Source organism: Ambystoma mexicanum, chromosome 1p (assembly GCF_040938575.1).
Source record: "Ambystoma mexicanum isolate Mex_15411 chromosome 1p, UKY_AmexF1_1, whole genome shotgun sequence".
NCBI classification, from domain to species: Eukaryota; Metazoa; Chordata; class Amphibia; order Caudata; family Ambystomatidae; genus Ambystoma; species Ambystoma mexicanum.
The window spans coordinates 1,271,278,074-1,271,305,306 of NC_090921.1; the positions used below are offsets into that span (position 1 = coordinate 1,271,278,074).

Genomic DNA, 27,233 nt, shown 5'->3' on the forward strand with positions numbered 1-27,233 from the left:
CTGGGAACAAAGAAATGAAAAAAGGATGGCCGTGATACGTCCGGAAGAGACTAAAAGGCTCTATAGTGATGACCGCACAGTGGAAGAATTTCACAAGTATTATGAACAGCTGTATTCTGTTGAGTACACGGGAGATGGGACACATATTGACAGATTCCTAGATAAACTCCCCATTCCAGGTATAGCCTTAGAAAAAGCGGCTGCACTAGAAGCACCTGCGACCGAGGAGGAAATTATATGAACCATAGGGAAAATGAAAGGGGGAACAGCCCCGGGTGATGATGGATTTATGGTGTGGTTCTTCAAGACTTTTCTCTCCACCCTTGCACCGTTTATGGCTAAAATGTTTAACCACACACTAGAGTCCGGGTTGCTTCGGGAATCGATGCTGGGGGCGCTAATAGTGATCCCGAAAGAAGGGAAGGACCTGGCCCCTTTTCAATCGTACCGACCGATCTCCCTGTTAAACACAGATGTAAAGATCCTGGCGAAGTACTGGGAAACAGGCTGGAGCAAGTAATGCCAACGCTGGTACTTGGGGGATCAGGTAGGGTTCATTTCCGGATGTCAAGGGTTGGATAATATTCATAAGACAATCGATTTAATACACTTGGCACAGGAGCAAGATTTAGATGCGTCCCTGGTTTCCATCGACTCGGAAAAAACATTCGACCAAATGGAATGGTCCTACAGGGGGGTATTGCAAAAAATTGTGTTTGGACACAACTTCTGGCGCTGGATTGGGGGCCCTGTATAGAGATCCAATGGCCAAAGTATCGGGGAATGGGGTACAGTCATCTCCCATTCACCTAACAAGAGGCACTAGGCAGGGATGTTTCCACATCTCCCCTATTATACGCCCCTACAATGGGACCGCTAGCAATAGAAATTAGGGAAAACCCATGGATCAAGGGGATACAGTGTAGTGATGTGAAGTTTAAACTGTCCTTGTTCACAGATGGCCTCTTATGCTATGTGGTTGTCCTCAACCGCTCCCTCCCCAAACTCCTGAGGCAGATGACCGCCTTTAGTCTCTTCTCCGGCCTTAAAACAAACCTGGCAAGATCCAGTGTCCTGCGTCTCAGTCTGGCTGACGCTAACATGCAGGGAGCGTGACCTACAGGAAGGATGAGAATAGAATTCAACAGGATTACCTACCTGGGAATAGTAATAACTAAGAGATCTCAAGCAGTTGACGGAAGTCGACTATACTCCTATGCTTTTGTTGTGTTGAGAAACAACCTTACTCGCTGGGCACCACTTACCCTCACGTGGTATGAGAGAATGACTTCTTTTATTATGAATGTCCTGCCGCGTTTATTGTACTTGTTTACCTCCCACCCATCTTTGATCCCAGAGACCTTTTTCAAAAACCTAAATGCAATGGTATCCAAATTTTATATGGCGGGGAAGCGACCAATGATTAAGAGAACAACCTTAATAACACTACCTAGAGATTTCGGAGGGTTTGGGTTCCCAGACTTTCAATTATACTATAAGGCAGCCCAGTTGCAAATTCTTTAAGAACACGAGGGATGACATGGGCACCTATTGGACATACCTGGAGTACTCATTTACTCACCCAAAGAAAGTCAGGGACGATCAAGACGATCCCTGACAGGGTAAAGACCCACCCTTCTCAGGGTGTCTTATGGTCTCTGTGGAAGAGGGGGTCCCAACGATCGGTTATCCACCTGGCCGTCCCCATTGTGCTTGGTGTGGGGGGCATCGTTGGACTTTGGGCAGGCGAGGGTTCCGACACACAGCTCTTTTATGAGGGGCTATTCAAAGATTGAGACGTGGCAGACATGTTGGGGGGGAAAAAGAGGTACTGAGCGTCTTTGAATACCTGAGGCTGAAGGGTATGTTGGCGGAAGCTAGATGGAGCACCGAACCGTTGTGACCCCTTACAACCCTTGAACAAATCATAAATGGAGCTAGCTCTAGGAAGGGGATGGTGTCAAGATCATACAAGGCGATGGTGACAGCGGATTTAACAGACGAAATTACAAGGCATACTGGGCCCCGTAGACTGGGTCTGAAATCTCAGAAGATTCTTGGCGAAAAATGTATAGGGTAATGTTCCATGGGAATCTCTTCACCTCGACGATGGAACACAAGTTTAACATGCTCCAATGCTGGCATTTGCCTCCCTTGAAATTCTCTAAAATGTATGGCAGAGTAACGTCCCTCTGCCTTAGGGAATGTGGTCAAACCGGTTCCCTGTTTTACATGTGGTGGGCATGCCCAAAAATTTCAGGTGTACTGGACAGAGCTACTCAGTTGGTTAAAGGAAATGGTGGGGGGAACTCTAGGCCTGGATCTGCTACAAATGTTGCTGGGTGTTCCGGGGAGATATGAAAGGTATGAATGTGTAGTTTTTGAACAGGCAGGGGATGGAGTCTAGGTTCAGTCTCAACCATCGGTTATGTATAAAGGTGCAAAGCAAAGTGCCCTGTAATGTGCGAGTGTCAGAAGTTGGGGGGCCAGGGCATGGTAGGAGTAAGAAAAAATAAGGGAAGAACAAATGTTATTGTTATTTTGGTTGCCATGATGTATTTGTTCTTTAAGGAAAATGCTAATAAATATGTAAGTTTAAAAAAAAGAAAAGGGAAATGGGGGATATTGTGTCTAACCCAAGGGTGTTTTATCCCCACTCCCCAATTCTCCTCCACCCAGGTAATCAACCCTTGCATATGCACCCCTAGGGTCAGGATCCAATAGCCTTTCCCTAGCCACCTGGGGGGAGGATATGTTGGGGAAAGAAGTGTGGACACCTGTTAAGATGGATTTCTGAACTCAGACCTGGAGGGGCAGAGGTTCAGAAGGCCAGCCTAGTTTCTTGGAACAGGGTAACCTCTGGACAAGCCAGACCAATCAGGGTAGCAATGGCGGCGATCAAGACTAAGTCTCAAGAGGGGTGAGGGTGACGGAAAGACCTCAATGAGCACACAAAGCAAGGACACTTACAAATTACTCCAGACAGGTGTTATATTAAAAATATAGACACATTTATTACAAGGCCTTTGTAACATCGACCATAGCAAAGAATCACAATAATACTAAAGTAAACCAACACATCACAATCAATACAATATATATATACAAGACCGAGGGGTCTAAGGAGTTAGGAGCACGTAATGTGTAGACCACCTAGATGGGGAGGAAAACAGGCAGTGCACGTAATCACTAGGCCCAGTTCGACAACTGAAATACACCTAACTAGGAGGAAGTCCGAGCCCTACGAAGAGAGGAGCCTTACTCAAAATTACCTGCACACGCTGGTGCCAATGGACAAAAGAGGGCCTCTTCAAGGATATCAGGCAGTTCAGGAAGGTGAATGAAGCAATGCAGAACAAGTCCCCACTACTCAAGCAAGGCCTTCACTTGTGGGCAGAGGCAGGGTGAGAGTGCGGGATAGATTCGCTATTTCGCAACAGCGGTAGAAAAGAAACGGGCTCCTGCGCGAGGGGCCACCGGTTGGGGTATGGACTACTCACCGGTCCCCGACGCAGGCAGACCCAGACTTCTCCAGTTCAGTTCACGATGCTGGCAGGTTCAGCTGCGATCATCAGGATGTCTCGACACCGTGTAGATTCTGTGTAGCAGGATGTAGGGTCGAGGGTGTCCCGAATGCAGCGGATGTGCACAGGTTAGTTACCACAGCAGGGCAACACGGCAACTGCATTTACTATGGTCCGGGCGCACTCGTCTCACTTCAGACCTGGGAATGCCAAGTGTACAAAATTCGGTGTGAGGGTGCCACGGACGCAGAGCAAGCAGTAGACCAAGTTTCAGGGGCTTCCCGAAACGGCGGTGATGACAGAGCAAAGCGTCCTGCGTAAGCTGGTCAGCCCACTGGTTGGCCCAGGGACACTTCCAAAGAGGCTTACTTGCCGGGTTTGATGAAGGTGCCGGGAATAGTTGATCCCACTATTCCTATGGGTCGAAGCGCCTTCGCAGACCTTCTAGGACGATCAGATGCAGAGGGGCCTCGCCGGACGACAGCGGCTCAAGGTGCCAAACCTGGTCACCAGCGGTTCCTCGACTCTGCTTCTTGTTGCAGGATACTTGGCTCCTTATCCATTGTTCGGTGTGAACTCAGGAGATCGACATGGTAGTGGTGTTTTCAGCCTCCTCTTATCCAAAGTTCCCTTTGCGCCAAAATGGGAGATCTGCTCACAAACACTCACACCATACGTGGACCTATCACGGACCACGGTGGTCCCAGGCATTCAGGACACTCCAGACACTCTGGCACCCAGGTTGTGTATTGGGAACAGACATCCCAGCCCACATCCTGGAGGCACACACAAGGCATGCAGAAGCCCGCGAAAGCTTTGGGTTTCGTGGGAAAGTGCATGACCAAATAAGGACGGCCCCGGGTCAGCGCGACCTGGGGGAAGGTGAAGGGGCAAGACGGTCAGCGGAAAGGACAAAGAACCTCGTGGTATGGCCATTTTGGAGCCAGGCCACTTAGTGGTGCCAAACGCGGTAAGCGCGGATAACATGGCAAAAAAGGTTTCAAAACACAAAAGAAACGATAGCTGCCACCAGTCCTGTCCGTGACACGCTTGCACAGTTCATAATAAATCCAGCGAGAGGTTTCTAGGGTCTTTGGAATGACTAGAGACCCAAGAGTGCGGTAACTTAGGTTACAGTGCCCTCTTGTGTTATGTTGCACAAAAGCTGCAACACGAGAAAAGGACTAAGGGAAACAAAGTCTCCCTTTACTGACTGTCTTAAGGGCATGTCAGTTTCCCCATAGGAATTGAGTGAAAGCCCAAAGGAGTGCGGCGGAAGGCTGTGCTTCTCTGGCAAAGTCTAGATCATGGTGTAAAACAACAGCAAAATGTTTGGGGGTTGCCACATGGAGGGAAAATTACATACAGTTATGAAATCTTTCCTAACAACGCCCTCGGGTTCGTCACAGTATAGACCAATCCCTTTGGAAAAACAAACAAGAATAAACGACACATCCCATTATTCCCCTTTTGAACCAAAACAAACCCCAGACCGGATCCAGGAAATGGAAATATGGACCCAGGAGAGGATGGACCATACAGAAGACCGAGTCAGGTCACCTAAGCCAGAAGGCTGGAAAAGTTCCCTGGGCCAAACTGGCAAGACTGGTGTAACCCATTAAAGTGTTTCCGCCCCTTTCCCCTCAAAGTCTTAGAGAATACACGCTCCTCACCCCTTCGATATCCAGAGCGGCAGCAGGCAGCCCACTCCTTTTGTCCACACTACCATGAACACTGTGGAGAACCGAACTCCTGTCTCGCTCACAATTGCCAGCACAAGGGAGATGGAATCCCCACAGCCACTCCATCCATTAGAACAAAGGGTCTAACCCAGGAAAAAAACATAAGTGTCCGTATGAAGTCTCAGGGAACACTATAACAACCAACAGTCCCGACTCTTAAAATTAGTCACAAAATGGAATATACTCATTATGTCATTTGTTACAAATTGTGACGGGTGGACCTTAGCCTTTAAAAAGCTAGTCTGCCATTTTGGATGCGATTTTTGCTGTTCTTTGGTATACAGCCACTGCAGGATCTCTAGGGCGTTCCCCTCTTTGTGAGTGCTATGGATCCTGTATTCTTGCTCTGCAGAGGAAGTTCACTGCTCGGAAAAAAAGCGAACATATTTTTAAATTGGGCACCATTCCACTATGTGAACTCTTCGGCATTTCTCTGCAGGGAACCAAACATGTTTGAGTTTGAGGCAGACACACTGTGTGCTGGTTATGGAAAAGCATGGTGTGCCTCTGATGTCAGTACAGGCTTACGGGGTGGTTTCCCAAATGAAAATCTGGTGGGCCTCTGGTGAGCGAGCTTGCTGGGCGAGCACCAGGAAAAAGCAGAATGTTCCTCTTATGTCTCAGCAGGGTTTTGCTATCAATGAAGAGATTTTATTTTCTCTTGTTTCATTGTTTCGCTTGCTCATGGTCAACTCCTTTAAAGGAACAGTGTTTACAGATGTGTGCCCCAGATTTTCACCAAGCACTTCTTTTTAGAAATGGGGGAGCATGGTATTACTGCTTCGCTGTTCTTGCTTTCCAGAAGTAGGGGTCTGCCTCCATTAAAAGGACGAATGCCCCTTATTAAAAAACAAGTATTCAAAGGGCAAGAGTTTTGGTTGGATGTTTTAACTTGCTACCATATAGAAGCGCAAAACTGCTGGGCTGGACGGACAGATTAAAAGCCCCAGAAGTATGGAAGGGAGTTCACTAGTCACCTGGGACCATTATCCACTCGCTCAGGTTTGCACTTCCATCGTCGCGCCAATAGATGCCCTCCGAATCGGGCAGAGAACCTCCTGACACTAGCCACTTCTTAATTGTAGCTAAATGCCTGCTTTATATGATTGCACATTTCAGTACCTCACATTTGTTTCCTTGCTCTTCTAGTTTAATCGAGTGGGGATACCATTATCCCAGATTGTGAATCATTGCTCCCTATCTGCTCGACCTGACGCACGTCTGCAGTAAGCTTCCTTCTCATCTACAGAAAACCTTCCTAGGACCCATCTTTCACTAACAACCTAGCTGTCACAGTTGCTAACCTCTGGAAACTGCAAACACCTCATCATGCCAAGAGATCAACCTCTGGCTAGAGGAGGAGAACCACAACCTTGGTCCCTATCCACAAACCTTGGCACACCATAGCTAAAATGTTTAATGAATCCATCCATGAAGCTGGATGGCGCTTTATAATGGAAATGTCCTCACTGTCTCCAACACAGTCCTTGCAGTACGGGACACCGGAAATTCAGGAAATGTCTAAAAACCTGGCTCTTTAATGTTTAACCACCAATGTTTAACCTACACACCCTACCGCCGGCTGCAGGAATCTGTGTGCAACAGTTCACACCTTGTCCATATGCTCATTACACTATTCCCCGACAGCACCTCCCTATGCTTGAGAAATCCATTAAAGTCTGGATGAATAAAGCATGGCTATTGTGGCCCTGGTTCCATCAACTAGCTGTGGCAAAAGCACACCGCTTTGTAAGGAAAGCCCCAGGACCCATAGGTAGCAAGGTGACAGAGGGGCTGCCAGGTCGAGATTGCAGTGTTTTGGGAAATTCCATTCCGTCTCCCACAGACAAATCTCCAATATACTGCTCTTCACCATCCCCCTGCAGCGTTTCCATGTGTTCAAATGGCGGCAAAAATGGCCTTGGTTTTGCCAACACAATCCACGTTAAGGATGCGGGGCACACCCCCGCAACCCGCGGACCCATTATGCCATTTAAGGGGAGCACCCCTGCAACCTCCGCTCCCCTTAAATGCTGTAATGGCGTCATTTTTGCTGCGATTTGATCACTGCATACCCCTGCAGCCACCTGCCGCCCTTTTTAGTCCAAGGTGCTGCACATTTTGAGGAATTTGCACTGCAGGTTTGCATCATCACTCTGATACCAACGGCCTGGTGCCATGTAAAAATCTGGTAAACTGGGGCCCTTGAAGGTAGGGGGGCGAGGAACTTCATTTTGGACTATGTGAAGAGTTTGGGGTTTGTGGGAGTGAGTAGGGTTAACCCTTAGGTGAAAAAAGCAGAGATTCGGGCCCAACCCCGACCAATGCCTGACAAATGCCTCGCTCTGCCTCGACGGACGAAAGTCGGAGAAGGCCAATGAACATAGGACCTGAGCATGTTAAGAGTGAGGTTTCGGGAATCTCTCAGCCTACCAACCAACATGCTTAGGAAGTCAAAATGGATGACTGTGTAAAGTTCAAGCAGCACCTCTGAACCTAAAGTTCTTGCCTCTCATAACCCTTGGCAGGTAGTTAATTCTAATTTCTGACTATTCATTCCCTCATCTGCCAACTTTCACAAGACACTTGTTATGTTCCTCATGGAATAGAATGTATCTATTTGAGAGAGAAAAGAAAGAAAGCACAAGACAGATATTGGGATTGTCAGGTGGCATTGTGAGCTTGAAAAAGGGACCCGTCTGCAAATGGCAAGGGGTGCAGGATTGCGAGTTGTTTCTCTTGTAAGGCCTACTCGTTCCCTTCCCCAGACTAACCCATTCCCCTCTAAAAACTTCTACCACTTTCCACTACACATACCACCCACAGGCAGCCACCACCGGCCTAGCGATTAGCACATCATTCATTAGCAAGCCATGACTACATTTCCCTCTTTAGCCCTATCGCACACCCACATCAGCAACTAACCAGACCAAAAACGCTGTAGTCCATCAGAACTTGGGCTCTTCCTTAGGGATAACTGTTATGAAAGACTATTGTTTTGCCACTTTCCTCCATAGTTTCCAATGGAACCCCATTCTCTTTGCCCTGTTTTTGATCCTGTTCTGACTTTTCGATGGGATGTTACTCTTCCTTTTTTGCATTTTGCTCATTGGTAATGGGGAAACTGATCATTCCTGCAGACTATCAGTCAAACCATCCAGCTTATAAGGAATTTGCAATACATTCGCAAAATCAGCTGTGTGCTGCAATTACCGCAAAATACACTATACATCCCGCAAAAATGATTAAAAATGTAAAACAACTTGGGCCTGATTTACAAAGCGATTTTCAATGGGGGTAGGGAAAATCCCACTGGAAAATACTTTGTAAATCAGGCTTCCTCGGTTTATCTCCTTTGCCTGGCAGGATTCGTGTGTGCAGGATAATGCAGTGTTCTGGACTGCTAGCACCTCTAATAAAAGTGGCCATTCGCTGTGTAAATACTTTGGACCTCTTACTCCAATCACCTTGTCGATATCCGCATTGGCTTGTTTTAAACAGAACTCCATGTGCCTACCTTTGCAACATCACTCTATTTTACAAACCCCAACCTCAAACTCAGCATCCCCATGAACCTCTCCGCTGCCCCCAATGGGTGCACATGCTTTGGTTAATTTATTTATATTTATTGTGCGTTTGTAGGGCGCTTATACATCAAGTAAATGGTGTTTAAAATCCTCCCTTGACTTTGTCTCAGTTCCTATATTCCACTCACTCAATTGCAATGTTTGTCGACTGCTCAGACCCCCTTAGCTCTTTTCGCCTATGACATTTCTCACGCATGCAAGCAAGCACCATGTCTTTCATGCACTGCACACAGTCCATCAATCCGAGTTGCCCTCTCACCTGCAGCCATACTCAGTTTCTTGACTCAACGTCTCAACCGCAATCTTGCACACTCTCCCTCAGGCACATGTTGCATTATTTACCCCATCATGTTTTGTTCTCCCCAATCCCTGTAATGTGCCCCCTAAGCTTGTATTGGGGCCCCTACCTACCTAGACCCAGTATTGTGACCCACGTCCTGTAATTGGCTCCCAATGTCCTGGGCACTGTATTGCGGCCCCTAAACCACCTGACCAGTATTGCGCATGACTTCAGCCCTGGCCCTGTATTGCGGCCCCCACCAACCACCCCAACCCAATTCCTATATTGTGCTCTTGTAGCCCCCCCCCCGGCCCTGTATTGTTGGTTCCTCTAGCTTCTAAGCACTCATTGTTTTACTAATTTTGTGATTTCCATAGTGCTTCATGGTTGAAGTTGGTGAGCTGTTGCAAGTGGATCCTAGTCACTGACCTAACCCCCCCTGTCAATCACTACTAATGTTTTGGCGTCTTCCTGTTAGGGCCAGATAAGGGCCAAGGGCCAGTTACTTTGCTCTTGCTACACCAGGGAAATATCACCATGGGTCCTCGATCACCACAATCCATTCCCATCCTCTCCAGGGATCACACATCTAAACGGCCAACGCAGCCCCAGACAGCAAACCTGGCAAACCTCACCAATAACCCCTGTACACTCCTACAACTTACGCAATCTATTCATATCCGCCCGGTTATGATGGTTAATGCTTGTTCAGTGGCTGCACACGCTGCCGATATCACTGACCTCATAACCGACGACGATCTCGGCGCTCTTTTCACTACAGAATCCTGGTTTACACCTTACCCCCCACCCCTATATCTTTGTCCTCTTACCCCACTTAACCGCACAGGACAAGCTAGAGGTGGGGTGGCAGTCATCCATAAAATTGACTGGCCCTGTATGGTAATCCCAAGCGCCACACGCAGCTCCTTTGAATCCCTGTCATGCTGGTTCTCCATCTCAAACCACTGAAATTCCCTCCCCCAAGAACTAAGACCACATAACTCCCACTGGTCCTTCCGCAAGGCATTGAAAACCTGGCTGGTTGCCTAAACGGACTTCCTCTTAGACATTCCATAAAGGATGCTATATGTCATTAACCTGCATTACTGTTTTTATGCTTCATGTAATTGGTTTCGCTACAGTGCCCTGGTGCCTCAGGGTTGGGCACTTTACAAATGAAATAAATAACATCAGTTTCATTCCACCTTACTTAGGGACCACCTCAAGGGAGTGGTAACTTCAGTGATTTCAAATTTCTCTCCTCTGCAGCAGTTTCCTAGTTTAAGAATATCCTCCTCTGATATTTCAACATCCTGAGTCCCAACTATGAGACTCGCTATTCTCTATTGGCCTTAAATAGATCATATTCTCCTCCCACGCATGTCAAATGTCACACAGTCAACCTAGTCTTCACCTCCTGCCCGATCCTCTCATGCTCAAACACCCTTCCCCTCGGATTGGACCGACATGTCGCAAGTCCCCTTCTCATATCTCACACAAGGCTGCCCACAAAGGTCAGGCTAAACGCCCTGTTATTGAGCGCCAATCCATCATGAATTTCCTCCTAGACACACTAGAGATAATGTTCACAACATACCCCAACTACAGGGAATGCCTCTGCCCTTCTTGATACATTTAACCACCTGGACAAATAATATATCATATAATGCAATAAACTGTCTCACTTCCTAAAATGGAGTATAGGCTGCGGAATGCATGCGATTTAAGAGGCAGCATAAGGCCTTGTTGGAAGGGTGTCCGTGTCTGGTCTCCAATACACTCAAATGTAATGAAGATGTATGGACAGTATCTTGATGGTCAATAGGCAGCACATGGCCTCCATGAACCGCGGATAGATATCCCACGAACTAGGATTACCCGGTGAGTAACTTTAATCCATGCCTTTGTGCTCAAATGTACATAAGGACAGAAAGCAACTGGCCACTGTGAAGTATCAGTGTTTTTGTTCCACCTGTTATTCCATAATGTAATTTCCAAATGTGAGTTGAGATTGTTCATTTTAGCGGTGTGCTAGGGATTCTCATATGTGCATAGTAAGACCGAATACAAAGGAATGCATTATTTACTAACTGAATTCTATGCAATGTTTCCCAGTGTAATTATTACGTGAAAAGCTGAAATGTCCTGTTTTCTCCACCCTTTCTAGAAGGCAGAACCTGCCCAAGACTCCTGGCAGCAGAAATCTAGTGGTGATAAAATCAGAGAAAATAGAAAAAACAGAGAAGCAGGAGAAGGCTGAAGTGGCGGCAAAGGCTGAAGTGGCGGCAAAGGCTGAAGTGGCGGCAAAGGCTGAAGTGGCGGCAAAGGCTGAAGTGGCGGCAAAGGCTGAAGTGGCGGCGCAGGCTGAGGTGTCGGCGGCGCAGGCTGAAGTGGCGGCGGCGCAGGCTGAGGTGGCGGCGCAAGTTGAAATGGAGGCAAGAGCCCATATGGCGGCAAAGGCCGAAATGGAGGCAAGAGCCCATATGGCGGCAAAGGCTGAAATGGAGGCAAGAGCCCATATGGCGGCAAAGGCTGAAATGGAGGCAAGAGCCCATATGGCGGCAAAGGCTGAAATGGAGGCAAGAGCCCATATGGCGGCACAGGCCGAAATGGAGGCAAGAGCCCATATGACGGCACAGGCCGAAATGGAGGCAAGAGTCCATATGGCGGCGCAGGCGGAAATGGAGGCAAAGGTCAAAATGGAGGCAAGAGCCCAAATGGAGGAACATGTTGAAACGATGGCAACATCTGAAATTGCCAAAACTCCAGAAACAGCAGGAATCACAGAAATAGTCCCAGAAGAAGAAAAATCAGAAACTGTTGCAAAATCAGAAGAAATTGACAATATGGTACAAGGAGACATGGTGGAGAAAATGGACACAGTGGAAAGGGTGGAGATGGTGATCGACAGAAAGGAAACAATGGATACAATAGAAAACAGTGACACAGTGGACAACACAGCTGAACAAATGGATTCCGTGGAAACAATGGAGAAAGTTGACACAGCGAAGGAAATGGACATTGTGAAAAAGCCAGTTAAGGAAAAGAAAGTACAGAAGGGGGAAAGACTCACAAAAGCAAATAAAGGGGAGAAGGTTGAAAGAACACCAAAGGGGAGAAAAGCAGATAAAGCAGAAAGACCACACAAGGCAAATAAAGCTGACAAGGTTGATAGGCCACCAAAGATAGATAAAATTGAGACGGTGGACATGCACCTACAAGTTCATAAAGCAGAACACGGTGAGCAACTGCATAAGGTGGATAAAATGGAAACTGTTGACAATCCACCTGTTTTGGACAAGGTGGAAAGAGTTGAAATGCCTTCAAACTTGGACAAAGTGAATGCTGTCGAGCCACAACAACACACAGATATTTTGGAGAGAGTGGGAAGGCCTCCAAAAGCAAATAAAGTGGAAAAGGTGGAGAGACCACCAAAGGCACATAAAACGACTAAGGCAGAAAGATCATACAAGGGTGATAAAGCAGATAGGGTGGAAAGACAGCCAAAGCCAGATAAAGTAGTTAAGCTTGAGAGTTTACAGAAGCCAGACAAAGTAGAAAAGTTTGAAATACTGCCAAAGGCAGACAAAGTAGAGAAGGTTGAAAGAATACCAAGGGCAGACAAAGTAGAGAAGGCTCAAAGAATACCAAGGGCAGACAAAGTCGAGAAGGCTGAAAGAATACCAAGGGTTGACAAAGTCGAGAAGACTGAAAGAATACCAAGGGTTGACAAAGTAGAGAAGGGTGAAAGACCCCTGAAGGCAGATAAATTAGAGAAGGTCGAAAGAATACCAAGAGCTGACAAGGTAGAAAAACCCCTCAAGGCAGATAAATTGGAGAAGGATGAAAGAATACCAAGGGCAGACAAAGTAGAGAAGGTTGAAAGGTTACCTAGAGTAGAGAAAGCTGAAAGGTTACCTCAGGCAGATAAACTTGAGAAGGTTGAGCGACCACCCAAGTTTGATAAAGTAGATAACTTTGACAGTTTTCCAGTAGAAGATATGATCAAGCAGATTGAGGGTTCTTCAATGGCAGATACAGTGGAAAGGTTTGAGATGCCAGCTAAAGCAGAACATCTGGAAAAGCCAGCAAGAGCAGAGAAGGTGGAAAGATCTGCAAGAGCAGAAAAGGTAGAAAGACCAGCTAGAGTAGAGAAACCATCAAAGACTGAGAAGCCTGAAAGGCCTGTAAAGCTAGATAAGCTAGAGAGGCCAGAAAGGGCTGCAAAACCAGACCGAGTGTTAAGAGCGGAAAAGATGGAAAGACATCCCAAGGTAGAGAAGGTAGCTAGGATAGACAAACCTGCACGAATTGAGCAACTACCAAAGTCTACTCCAAAAAGCAAACATAGACAAGCGAAAATCAAGGCGGAACCACCACCTAAAAAACGAAAAAAGTGGCTTAAAGAAGTGGCTTCTTCCTCAGACTCAGATTCCTCTCCTGATCAGCAAAGCGAGGAAGGTGAGTTTTATTATGTGCATGCTTATAAAAACTCAATGCATTGATTTGAGAGTATATCCTTTTACAAACAAAGTTGATTGTCACTACTTCTATAAAACAGGTTTATGAGTTAAAGGAACGAGTAGAATCAATCCTACCTGCAAATTGATTACTTCTGGCTCTACAGATGTAAATATATAAGGTTGGGTTAATGAGTATATGATTGGTTATGGGGACGGGGCTTGGGTGTTTCGGGGAAACCTTATTTTCATATCTATATCAGGATTTCTAGGAAAGGATGCAAAGAACATGAAAATAAAGGTTGTATACAAATTGTTCGTTTTACAACTGCTCGAATGACCATTGACCTTTTCACAATTGACCGAATTGTGAAGGTGAATTGTACCATATATGTGGGGGGAAACCCCCCACAACCCCCCACCCAACGCCAAACCCCCCAAAACCCATATATGTTAAATGTTAAAGGTATTTGTACCGCGCACCGTCACCAACGGAATTGGTCCCCAGGCGCTCAGGCGGATCTGTAAATTATAAAGGTGGGATGGGTTAGTAGGTTGAAGAAGGGAGTAGGATAGTGAGAGGAGTGGTGTGCTGTTGGCAGCTTCAACTCAGTATACACCGGGTGCTGAGCTTTGGTGCGGGTATCGGATCGGAGTCAGTCCGCGTGTGCTGTTGTTCCGGCTTATGTGTTGCAGTGTTGTGAAGTGCGTGCGGCTTGTTGTGCGAGAGATGGGTGTGTGAGTTTTTTGAGTGAGATAGGTATGCAGAGTTTGAGCTTATATAGGTTCGTGGGTTACCTGACCTTTACCAATGCTAGCACTCGTAGTTCTGAGGAGTGTGGCACTTGTTGGCCCTCACATTCCCATCTATACGCGGCGCAGGCCAATGTTTAGGGCTCCATACAGGTCTGGTCATGCCAACATTCACACTTTATCTAGACACGACGCAGGCTGGTGTTTAGAGATCAGTCCAGGTGTGGGCAAGCTAACATTCACACATCCATCCGAACGCCACGCAGGCTGGTGTTCACGGCTCTGAGTGTGGCACATGCTCGCGTTCACGTTTTTCTAGGCGCGGGCATGTTATCCTTCAATCGGTCCTATCCAGATGCTACGCGGGCCAACGTCTACCTAGATGCATCTGCCGATCTGGGTGTGTTCGTCCGGTATGTACGAGCGGGGGGGTCTAGGTCTGGGTTTCGTCTGGGTCTAGGTTTGTGGTCAGTCTGTGTAGCCTTCCTTTGTGGCTGTTTTCCATGATGTCTTGTGCTCTGTCGAGTGGTTGGTTCTTTAGCTTGAGTGTTTGTCCGATTTGAGAGTGGCCGAGGTTGGAGTTGTTTTCATCATTGTTTTGATGTATGGGCATTCTAGTTCGTCTCCGTAGTGGTTACGCTTTGAAGAGCCATGATTTGAGGAGTTTCCTGATTGCTAGGTGGTTTGCTGTATTCCGTATATTCTTAGGTAGGTCATTCCACCTTTTAGGTGCCTGGTGAGAGAAAGACGATCATCCGAGTTTTTTTCTGTTGTAGGGTTTTGGTTCCAGGCGTATGTCGGTGCTTGATCTTAGTGTTCTTGTTGGTTGATGTAGGCGTAGTTTGTCTCTTAGGAATTCTGCGCTTTGTTTGTGTATTGCTCTGTGCGTGATGCACATGGCTTTGAACTTTATTCGCTGTTTCAGTGGTAGCCATTGTCGTATTTTTAGCGCGGGTGTGATATGTTCTCTTCTGGGTAGCTTGAGGAGGAGTCTTGCTGCTGCATTTTGTATGCGTTGTAGTTTTTTTAGAAGTCGTTCGGGCATGCCCACGTAAAGGCTTTTGGCATAGTCTGCTCTGGACATGATCAGAGCGATGATGGTAAGTGTTTTGTTGGCGAACGACAGGAACGGTAGGATCCTTTTTGCTGCTCGCAGGAGGAAGAAGCATTTCTTGATTACCGAGTTTACTTGTGGCTCCAGGGTGAGGTTGTTATCCATACGGACCCCTAGGTTTTTTACAGTTGATGAAGGTTCCGGTGTGGTGCCAAGCTCTCTTGGCCAGGGGATGTAGTTGATGTCTCTTCCCTTTTTTTGAAACGATCATTATCTCTGTTTTGCCTGGGTTGATTTTGAGATGGTTGAGGTCATCCAGTTGAATATGTCACGAAGGCAATTCTCTAGTGTGGTGTTTTCTTCTCGGGTGTCTTGTATGTTGAAGATTATTTGTGTATCGTCGCCGTAGTTGTAGCATGTGAGGCCGTGTTTTTTGATGAGTTTGATTAATAGGTACATGTAGATGTTGAATAGAAGCGGGGAGAAGGATGATCCTTGTGGTACTCCGCACGTGGAGACTCTGGGTTTGGATTTAAAGGTTTCATCCATATTGTTTCTGTTCTGTTTGTTAGGAAGGATTTGATCCATAGTAGGGCAGTGTCTGTTATCCCTAGTCCTTCTAATCTTTTTATGAGGATGGCGTGGTTGACATTGTCGAAGGCTGCGGACAGATCCAGGAGAATCAGGGCGGTGCTGTTGTCTGAGTCTGCGTTTGTTTTTAGGTCGTCCCATATTGAGAGGAGAGCCGATTCTGTTCCTCTCATGGGTCTGAAGCCAACTTGTGCCTGGTCTAGTAGGCAATGCTCTTCTATGAATTCTTGGGTTTTTTGGTAGACGTACGTTTCTAGCAGTTTGGCTATGTAGGGTATGTTGGAGATGGGTCTGTAGTTAGATGGGTCCTCCACGTTTCCTGTTGCGTCTTTAAGTAGTGGCTTGATGTAAGCTGACTTGAAGGCCTGCAGTACTTTGCCTGTTGAGATTGAAAGGTTGAGGAGATTCCTATGGTATTCCATGGGGCTTCCTTGTTTGAGAATTGTTTTGTATATGTCTGGGGGGCAAGGATCTTCAGGAGAGCCCGATTTGTTGCTTTGGTTTACCAGTTTGACGAAAGCCTCAACTGATATTTCTGGGAAGTTTCGTAGCTTGTTTGTGTGTTCCTCATCTGTGTCGGTGGGGTTTGAGCTGTGAGCGCTTGGTTTGTTTTGTATGGTGTGTTGGATGGCGGTTATTTTGTTTTTGAAGTGGTCTCCGAGGTCCTCGCAAAGTTTTGTCGATGGGATTGGCGTGTTGTTGCAGGCTCGCGGGTTTCTTATTTAGTTTATGATTTTGAATAGTTCTTTTTGAGCGTTTGGTGCTCTGGCGATACGGTTGTTGTAGTGTTTCCTCTTCGCTTTTTGTATTTCCTTTTTATATGCGCGGATCTGTTGTAGGAATTTCAATTTGTTTGCAGTGGTGTTGTTGGTCCTCCATTCGGCTTCTAGTTTTCGGTTTTTCCTTTTCATGGCGTTGAGTAGTGGGGTGAACCATTTTGCTGTAGTTTTCTTGCGTGATGGGGTGAAAGGCTTTTCTTTGGCGATGTCGTCAAGGGTTGTTGCGATCCAGGTATGAAGTAGGGCAACTTTTTTGTCTGGGTCTGCTTCTTCCATGGTTGATGCTTCTGGTTTGCTGAGTTCTGGGAGCACGGTTAGGTTGGAGTTTTTTATGGTTCTCCAATTTCTTTTCATCATGATGGGTTGTTTTTTTTGTTGGGGCGGCCGTTGTGATTATGAACGGAATAATGAGGTGGTCGCTCCAGAGTATTTGGATTGGGGGTGCCGTGGTGATGAGATCCTTGTTGGCGAAGATTGCGTCAAGTGTGTGCCCTGCTGAGTGGGTTGCTCCTTTGACTAGTTGTACGTTCATGGTTGCTAGTTGGGCGGTTAAGGATTTTTGTGTGGTTGTGGTTTCTTCGTCGAACCAGATGTTGAAATCTCCGAGGATGATCAGATGATTGTACTTGATGGCTAGGGTAGTGATTGCTTCCGTGAAAGCGTCTATGAAAGTCGCATCGTAGGTTGGTGGTCTGTATATCAGAATGAATTTCAGGTTGGTTTTGGGGTTTACTGAAAGTCGTAGTATTAAGGATTCGCATGTGTCGATGTTTAGTGGATCTTCCAATTTGATGGCCAGTTCTTCCTTGTGGATGATCGCTAGTCCCCCCCCCTCTTTTGGATTTTCTGTTTGTTTGGATGCATTTGAAGTCTTCAGGCAGGCAGTTGTTGAGGGTGATCTTGTAGTTGTCGTCTAGCCATGTTTCGGTTACAAATGGGATGTATATGCCTCCTTCTGACAGCAGGTCGTATATTTCCGTTGCGTGTTTGGACATTGACCTTGTGTTTTATTAGGTTGCAGTGGATTTTCTGGGTGAGATTTAGTTTTGAGGTTATTTGTTGTTTGAGTTTGTAATTATCTGTTTGTGAAGTTTCCGCATTGATGTTGGTAGGATGAAGAACGCGACAGCTGCTTCTTCATTGAAGCGGTCTAGTAAGTTGGTGACAGGGCTGATGAGTCTTGGTGTTTCTGCTGCGATGCTACTCGGATGAAGATCAGCGGTGGTTTCTTCATTGGCTCCGATTGTTGGGTGGGGGGTGGCGTTGCTGGTTGTTGGTACTTCGCCGTATTGTGCAGGGCGTAGTGGGAGTCGGTGTTGTCCCTCTGTTCTTGTAATGTAAGGGGTAATGGGGTCGGTGCCCTCCCACTCTCTTGTTGATTGCCCCCATCTTTTTTCCGCGTGTCTCAGGAGGTTCTTTGCATGTTTCGAGGTTTCCGTGTTGTGGTGTCGGTGTACCGTGGTTGTTGCAAGGTAAGGTGTTGAGGTATAAGGATTTTTCTCTTGTGGATTTTGTTCCGGTTGTGGCTGCTTTAGGCGTGTTTTCTTCCGGGTTCTGTCGGTGTTGTGTGTTCGCGTCTCTCGTTGCTCGATCTTGTTCTCTTTCTTGGCGTCCTTTTCTGGTACGGGCCATTTTTCGGTCTGGGTGCAGGCGTAGTGTGGTAGTTGGTCCTCTATGCTGTGTTGTGCGGTCGCAGTGACCTCGGTTTCCTTCTCTGGGTACGCTGGGGTGTTCTCTGGCTCAGTGTTGCTTTCTGTCGGAGGGTGGGGGGTGTTTCCTAAGGGTACACTGTCGGGGGGGGGTTAGGGTGTTAGCGGTCTGCTGGTATGGGATTTAATGGAGTTAAGTAGTGGTGGGTTTCCGGGATTGGTAGGGTACTGAACTAAGCGCAGTTAGATTATTTGAGAGACCTGTATAGTGGGTGTTAGTCCTATCAATGCACTCTAAACATCATACAGTGCAATTAGGAGACAGAACCCCTGCTATAGTGGGAGAGTGGCCTATCAGTGCAATCTAAACTTCATACAGTGCAATTAGGAGACGCAGCCCCTGCTAAATTTGAGAGACCTGTATAGTGGGAGAGAGGCCTATCAAAGCAGTCTAAAAATCCTACAGTGCAATTGGAGACAAAACCCCTGCTAAATTTGAGAGACCTGTATAGTGGGAGAGAGGCCTATCAAAGCAGTCTAAAAATCATACAATGCAATTAGGAGATAGGACCCCTGCTGGTTTTGAGAGACCTGTATAGTGGGAGAGAGGCCTATCAGTGCAACCTTAACATCATACACAGCAATTTGGGTAGAGAGCCCCTGCTAAATTTGAGAGACCTGTATAGTGGGAGAGAGGCCCATCAGTGCAACCTCAACATCATACACAGCAATTTGGGGAGAGAGCCCCTGCTAAATTTGAGAGACCTGTATAGTGGGAGAGAGGCCTATCAATGCAGTCTAAACTTCATACCGTGCAATTAGGAGACAGAACCCCTGCTAAATTTGAGAGACCTGTATAGTGGGAGAGAGGCCTATCAATGCAGTCTAAAAATCATACAATGCAATTAGGAGACAGAACCCCTGCTATAGTGGGAGAGAGGCCTATCAGTGCAATCTAAACTTCATACAGTGCAATTAGGAGACGGAGCCCCTGCTAAATTTGAGAGACCTGTATACTGGTATAGAGGCCTATCAATGCAGTCTAAAAATCATAAAATGCAATTAGGAGACAGAACCCCTGCTATAGTGGCGGTGGGCGGGTTGGGAGGCGGGAGGGAGCAGGGATACGCTCAGGAAGGGATGCGTGCAGCAGGGGTCAGGGGGGCCTTGCAGGTGGATTCTGTGGCCCAAAATGGAGTTCGGGGGCACAACACTCACCTGCCGAGTTTGGAGAAGGCAGTGAGCGTCTGCAGCGCGGGTCGCTAGACCCCTCACACGGCTCACACAGAAGGAGAGGAACCAATCACGGGCGGTGGGCGGGAGCAGGGATACGCTCAGGGAGGGATGCGTGCAGCGGGGGTCAGTGGGGCCTTGCAGGTGGATTCTGTGGCCCAAAATGGAGTTCGGGGGCAAAACACTCACCTGCCGAGTTTGGAGAAGGCTATATAGTGTATATACCAAACCGAGATAGATATATATATTTCTGAGGCTTGTGGAATCTGCTTAGATCACATGCTGTGCATAGGCCGACATCTAGTGGAAGCTGCGGAGTATTAGTTTGTTTTTCGAAACTCGAAAATGGGCGTCGACATAGGCGTGCCAGTAATACTATCCCTAGTGTGACGTCCACTGTACCCAAGATCCCTCACGCGTCTAGGATCCTCAGATTGTTTTTTTCCGCCATACTGGTCGGAAGCATCTTGCGGAGTTCCCTGGCCTTAGCCATACTTTTGCTAATTATTGAAGTAAAATTATTTATTGACATCCTTCCCCACCCCAACGTCGACCCTCGACACTCGACGACGGCTGGAGAAGACATCGACCGTCGGCTGCTGCACGACGGATCTGGGCCTCGGAAGGCCCCTGGCCTCGGCCCGGGCCTAGTAGGCCGCTGGCCTCGGCCCTGCAAGTAGGGAGAGTGGGGGGTGGTACATACTCTTCACTCTTGGTATATAGGTACACCTTATATATTTCCTACACTTACCAGCCCGCTGCCTCAAGGTGCGTATGGAGGGTACCCCTTTCCAATTCTGCCCCAAGTGCAACCGCAAATACCCTTGGGTCGACAGGCACGCCACGTGCAATCTCTGCTTGCCGAGGGACCACCCCGAAGCGAACTGCAGAGCGTGTAGTAGGTTTAAGCCTAAGACACTTAAGGACCGTTCGACAAAGCGTTGGGCCCACCACGCCAGGCAGGCGGCCATGGCAGCGGAGGGCGCCTTCAGCGATGGCAGCGACGCCGTACTTTCGGACGGCGAGGGCATTACGGCGTCGAAAGACTGCCGAGCGCAGGTCCCCGACCTCGGAAGGTTGTCCGGCAGGACGGCTATGGGGAAGACCCCCGGCGACGCAAGCGCTACACACCCTACACACACTAAGCACACTAAGTCCAACCGAACCTCGACGACGTCGACTTCTCTGAAAGAGGCACAGATAGAACGGTCCGACTCGGTGTCCTCTGGGCGCTCTCGATCGAGATCACCGCATGACGCAAGGCAATCATCCACTCTTGCCAAGAGTGCCTCGCTCCCTAGATTAACGGAAGTTCGATCGTCGGAAGACGAAGACGACTTCCACCCCCAGGCCGCGCTCCAGGAGACCGAGGCCGCAGTTAACACCAGCGAGGCACCACGCTCAAAACAAGGTACCTATCCCGACCCTCGACGCCAGGCGTCAAAAGTCTCTGGGGCCTCCAAGGGGCAGGGAAAACATTTTTCCACGCACGGGGAGGGGGGGAAACAGCGGAAAGCTCAGCCTTCCACTCCTGTAAGACCATCCTTCCACCCTAAGCAGACAGACAAACATAAATCTACTGGGACATCAACATCCAGCAAGGCTACCCTTGATAAGTCCTCTAAGTTGCCTACTAAAGCCATACCCTGTTCCAAAGAATGGTCCAGTGAAGACATAGACAGGGTCATGTCAAGGATGTCTTCCTTAGCTGATTTTTATGACAAGAACCCAGAACATTTCCTTTCGTATGACCCTCAAGGGGCCACACCCTCAGGCTCCTCTGATCCTATCCCCCTAAGTAAAAAGGCCCGGTTCGAAAGACCTGAACCCTTCGAGGTGCAGCCTTACTCTACTCCATACTCTACTCCACACCCCAGATACCAAGGACAGCCTTTCCCTGAAGGGGACCAGGAGTTTACAATTATGGAGGAACAAACCGGGACTGAATACTATGCGGATGATGAGGACCTGGAGGAGGTAGAAGACGAGCAGGAAATTTACAGAGTAGATTCCCCGGTAGAAAGCGAAGCCCCAGTTACCGACTCGCCAGTTGATAACCAGCCCCTCCTTAATGAAGTTCTCGCTCGCGCGGCAGAACATTTTCACATCGACACCCACGGTGTACAGGAGGAAAGGGACTTCGCAGAAGAGTTGGTGGGAGAAAGGAGGCCGGTCGCTCAAACCATCCCTATCCTTAAATCCATCCAACGTAGAATAGATCCATCCCTGGTGAATCCAAACCTCACCAGAGCCGTCAACCCCAGAGTCGAAAAACTTTTTCGGGCAGCCCAGTCTGACCCTCTTTATATAAGAGGACAGCTTAAACCAGACTCCCTAGTGGTTACCAACACTCGGAAGAGGGCTGGGACACCCTTATCGTCATCAGAAGCTCCTCCCGACAAGGAGAGCAAAAGACTATACGGGTTTGGCAGGAAGGTAGCCTCAACGTCCGCCTACCAAGCAAGGATTGCAAACTCCACCACCCTGTTGGCAAGTTACAACTGCCATCAATGGGAAGAGGTCGCGGCGCTCATAGCCTCTGCTCCTGAACCGTTAAAGGGCCAGTTGGCTCGGATCTCGGCAGAAGGGAGAGCCGTGTCTGGTTGCATATTAAAAGCAACTTTCGACGCCGCGGACAACGCAGGAAGATTGATAGCAGAAGGTACTGTTATCAAGAGACATGCGTGGTTACGGCAGTCGGGGTTCAAAACAGAAACACAGGCTTCATTAATAGACAAGCCGGTGGAACCCGATCTATTGTTTGGGAAAGCGGTCGAAGACGCACTTAAGAATGCCAAGGACGAGTACGAGACTCTCAAATCCCTTGGCCAGCTTACCAACAAACCCCCTAACCAGAGGAGGAACAGTAATTTTCGTCGCCCACGCGGCCAAAATTCACAGAGGCAACTATGCCCAAGGACAGGGTACACAATGGAACAACAACCAGCAGTCTACCCAGAGTTACGGCAGGGGTAACAAAAGAGGTCGTGGAAGAGGCAGAGGCAGCCCCAACAAGGGAGGTGGCACGCCTCCACCAAAGCAGTGACGCTCAGTTCAGGGTCCCTTCTCACGCAACCCCAGTAGGGGGACGCATTTCCAACTTCACCCAGGCTTGGGACGGGATCACCTCAGACAGATGGGTGCTGTCAACAGTGTCCACAGGATATTGTATAGAATTACTGCAGCGTCCCCGGAACCACCCTCCACGACAAAGAGTACACTCCTTAGAACATCAGAAGATCCTTCTCGAGGAGATCGCCATTCTGCTAGAAAAGGACGCGATAGAACTCGTCCCAGGACACCAGGTAAACAAGGGTATCTATTCAACTTACTTCCTTGTGCCAAAGAAAGATTTAACAATGCGCCCAGTATTGGACTTACGGCCTGCCAACAAGTATGTCAAGCCCCAAAAATTCCGTATGACCACGCTACAAGAGGTAATCCCCCTCCTAAAAAAGGGGGATTACATGGCAACCTTGGATATGAAAGATGCTTATTTTCATATTTCCATGCTCCCAGCACACAGAAAATACTTGCGCTTCAAGGTGGACAGTCGCCACTACCAATTCAAGGTACTACCCTTCGGGATAGCTTCAGCACCAAGGGTGTTCACCAAGGTACTGGCAGTGGCAGCCGCTCACCTACGCAGGGAGGCAATCCCAGTGTACCCTTATCTGGACGACTGGCTCATAACGGGGGAAACCCCAGGAATTTGCAGGTCAAACATTCAAAGGACTATCGACCTCCTCCACGAATTAGGCTTCTCTATCAACGAGAAGAAGTCAAGTCTGGTGCCAAGCACCTCAAAACAGTTCCTAGGAGCAATCCTAGATTCTCAGAAAGGGTTGACCTTCCCTTCGGAAGAGAGAATTCGGAATATACTACTGCAAATTCCACATTATCAGTCGGGTCAACAAATAACGGTACGCAAAGCAATGCGGTTACTGGGCATGATGGCGTCATGCATTTACCTGGTCCCCCACGCGCGTCTGCGCATGCGTCCCATGCAGGAATGGTTGGCGAAACAGTGGTCTCAGGCAAGTGGTCAGTGGGACGATCTAGTGGTCGTTTCGCCAACACTCGTACAGAGCTTACACTGGTGGACAAGAGAGAATCTCGCAAGTGGAAAACCCTTTTACGATCCCGAAGTACAGGCAGTGGTGACTACAGATGCATGTCTGACTGGGTGGGGAGCTCACCATCTCCACCACACAGCTCAGGGTCTCTGGTCTCACTCAGTAGCCAAGAACCACATCAACCTGCTAGAGCTTCTGGCAGTATTCCGAGCGCTTCGGGCGTTCGAGCCCCATCTGCTAAACTTGTCGGTGCAGATCCGGACGGACAGCACGACAGCCATGTTCTATTTGAACAAACAAGGAGGGACTCGTTCGCCAAATCTGTCCAAGCTTGCCCAGAAAATCTGGATATGGGCACTCAGACGGAACATCTTCCTGTCATCACAACATGTTCCAGGGGAGCTCAATTCCCTAGCGGATGCCCTAAGCAGAGACTCCCTCCCAGAGGAACACGAATGGGTCCTTCACAGAGATATCGTAGAAGATCTCTTCTCTCAGTGGGGTTTCCCCACTATAGACCTATTCGCCACAAGCGAAAACAAACAATGCCCAGGATTTGCATCCAGGTTCCCCCAGCCAGACTCCCAAGGGAACGCCCTGTGGATGAACTGGTCAGGGATGTTTGCGTACGCTTTTCCACCAACTCCTCTCATCAGGAAGGTGGTGTACAAGATGAACAAGGAATCGATGACGCTCATCCTAGTTGCTCCCATGTGGGCGAGACAACCATGGTTTCCACACCTACGCAGGATGGCGGTGTGCGAGCGCATCAAACTCCCAGCCTGGTACAACCTACTGTCCCAGCAACAAGGTCAAACAGTGCACCAGGAACCCAACTCAATGAACCTGGCAGCATGGCTCCTGAGGTCATAGAGTTTGGCCATCTCAATTTACCACAGAGGTGTATGGACATCTTAAAAGAATCCAGAAAACCAAACACAAGGCACTGTTATTTTGACAAGTGGAAGAGATTCGTTATTTGGTGCCAGAATAAACAAATCAACCCTGTTGATTGCACTCCTTCCAACGTTGTGACATACATGCTCCACCTGCTGGATGCAGGATTGGTTTTTAACTCTCTGAAAGTACACCTGGCAGCCCTCTCGGCTTACACCACATCCCATAACAAGGTGTCGTGGTGGAAAGTACCAGTAGTTAAAGCCTTCATGGAAGGAGTAAAGAGACTTCACCCTCCTATTTCGAACCCACCGCCAGGATGGGACCTTAATGTGGTGCTAGCTAAGCTCATGGGCCCCCCTTTCGAACCCATGCATAAAAGTAGTCTCAAACACCTGACTTATAAAACGACCTTCTTAGTAGCCATTACCTCTATAAGGAGGGTCAGTGAAATTCAGGCTCTGTCAGTGCAGGATCCTTTCTTTACTATCCACAAAGACAAACTGGTTTTACGCACACACCCTAGGTTCTCACCTAAATTTATATCAAAGTTCCATGTAAACCAGTCCATCGAGCTTCCGGCTTTCTTCCAGAACCCGCAAAGCTCGGCTGAGGTGAAACTACACACCCTAGATGTGCGTAGGGCGGTCCTCTACTATGTAAATAAAACCAGACCGCTAAGGAAAACAGATCAACTGTTTGTCTCCGTAGCTACAGGCAGAGAGGGAGATCGCGTCTCTAAAGGCGCTATCTCGAAGTGGATTATCAACTGTATACAGCTGTGTTATTCTCTTTCTGAGAAAACTCTGCCTTTTACGCCAAGGGCCCACTCTACTAGAGGCATTGGGGCCACTCTGGCTTTCATTGCAAATGTTCCCATCGACACCATTTGCAAAGCAGCTACTTGGAGCTCTATTCACACTTTTACTCAGCATTACTGCATTGACACTCATTCCAAGACAGATACACAAGTGGGACAAGCGGTTCTAAGACACCTGTTTGCTCATGACCCTTCTCACATCCCACCTCCTTCTTCTGGTACTGCTCGCTAATCTATGCACAGCATGTGATCTAAGCAGATTCCACAAGCCTCAGAAGGGATACATTACTCACCGTAATCGTATTTCTGATGCTTGTATCTGCTTAGATTCACATGCGACCCACCCTTCCTCCCCTCCGAGAGAAGGCGCATGATTGCTTGTAGTCTTACCTTTCTGTCTATCTGCTTGGATTATCTGTACTCGCGCTACTCCTCATGCTTCCTCATGTCAGAAAAAATACAATCTGAGGATCCTAGACGCGTGAGGGATCTTGGGTACAGTGGACGTCACACTAGGGATAGTATTACTGGCACGCCTGTGTCGACGCCCATTTTCGAGTTTCGAAAAACAAACTGTAATACTCCGCAGCTTCCACTAGATGTCGGCCTATGCACAGCATGTGAATCTAAGCAGATACAAGCATCAGAAATACGATTACGGTGAGTAATGTATCATATATATATATATATATATATGGTCAATTGTGAAAAGGTCAATTGTGACCCTTTAAATTCGGTCAATTGTTCATTCGAACAATTGTAAACTAACAATTTGGGTAATACCAAAATAAATAGCGGCAGTGAATCTGATGTTCTGTATGCGTGGATAGATGTAGAGATTTTTGGAGAGACTTTGAGTGGAGAATGAATGGAAGCCATACAGGTAGAGATGGGTATTGATATTTTATGTATATCGCGCTCATACACCAGTGTTTCAGAGTGCGACAAGGCAAGGGAGTGAAACAGGGGAGAACAAAACAACAATCTTACTAGGCCCAGTGACATTTAGAACGCGCAAGTGCATGGGAGAGGGAGAGGGGAAAAGTGCTTGGGAGGGGGGGAGAAGTGAAAAGTGCGGAGCAAAGGAGAAAAGAGATAAATAAATAATGAAGGCAACAAACAAGGTAGTGGAGCCAGCAAGTGGCAAGTGCTGGGTTTAAGGCAGCAGACAGGGTATGTCTAATAAATGCAGGAAGAAAAAAAGGGGTAAGAGATATATGGGTACAGATTTCAGACCCCAGTGCAAGGGCCCGGAGGCAGTGTGGGAGGGTGGCAGGGTGAGCAGGCACCTGGGCCCGGAAGAAAGAGGGTAGGCCAGGTGCACGGTGCAGAGAGAGAACAGATCCACAGGAGAGAGGGGGGCCAAAAGGCAGAAGCAAAGAGGAAGGTCTTGAGGTGCTTCCGGAACCGGAGATGCTTCTCCTCAAGTTTCAGAGTGGCAGGGAGGCTGTTCCAGAGGGAGGCCCCAGCTGAAGACAGACATCTACCCCCAGCTCTTTTCTTTGAGAAACGTCTGACCCAGAGGGAGTTAGAGGAGCGAAGAGCTCAAGGGGGAGGGAGGTATTTGCAGAGGGGCAGCTGAAGGTATTTTGGACCCAGGCCCCAAAAAGCCTTGTGGACAATGCAGAGGGTTTTGAATTTGATCTGTGCATCCACTGAGAGGCAATGGAGAGATTTCAGAGCTGGATAGATATTATCCCAGGGCTTGAGGCCAAGGACAAGTCACGCAGTCTTGTTCTGGATTAGTTACAGAGGGGGGAAGAGTAGAGGCTGGTAGATTTAGAAAGA

At 48.0% G+C, this 27,233-nt stretch overlaps 1 protein-coding gene across 1 annotated transcript in view; it reads left to right on the forward strand.

Moving 5' to 3' along the window:
- PRR12 (proline rich 12) overlaps window positions 1-27,233 on the forward strand; it is an 886,666-nt gene that overhangs the window by 616,431 nt on the left and 243,002 nt on the right. The window contains exon 9 of the mRNA XM_069605180.1: window positions 11,301-13,594. Within this exon, the coding sequence (XP_069461281.1) occupies window positions 11,301-13,594 (2,294 nt within the window). The remainder of the gene's footprint in view (window positions 1-11,300; window positions 13,595-27,233) is intronic.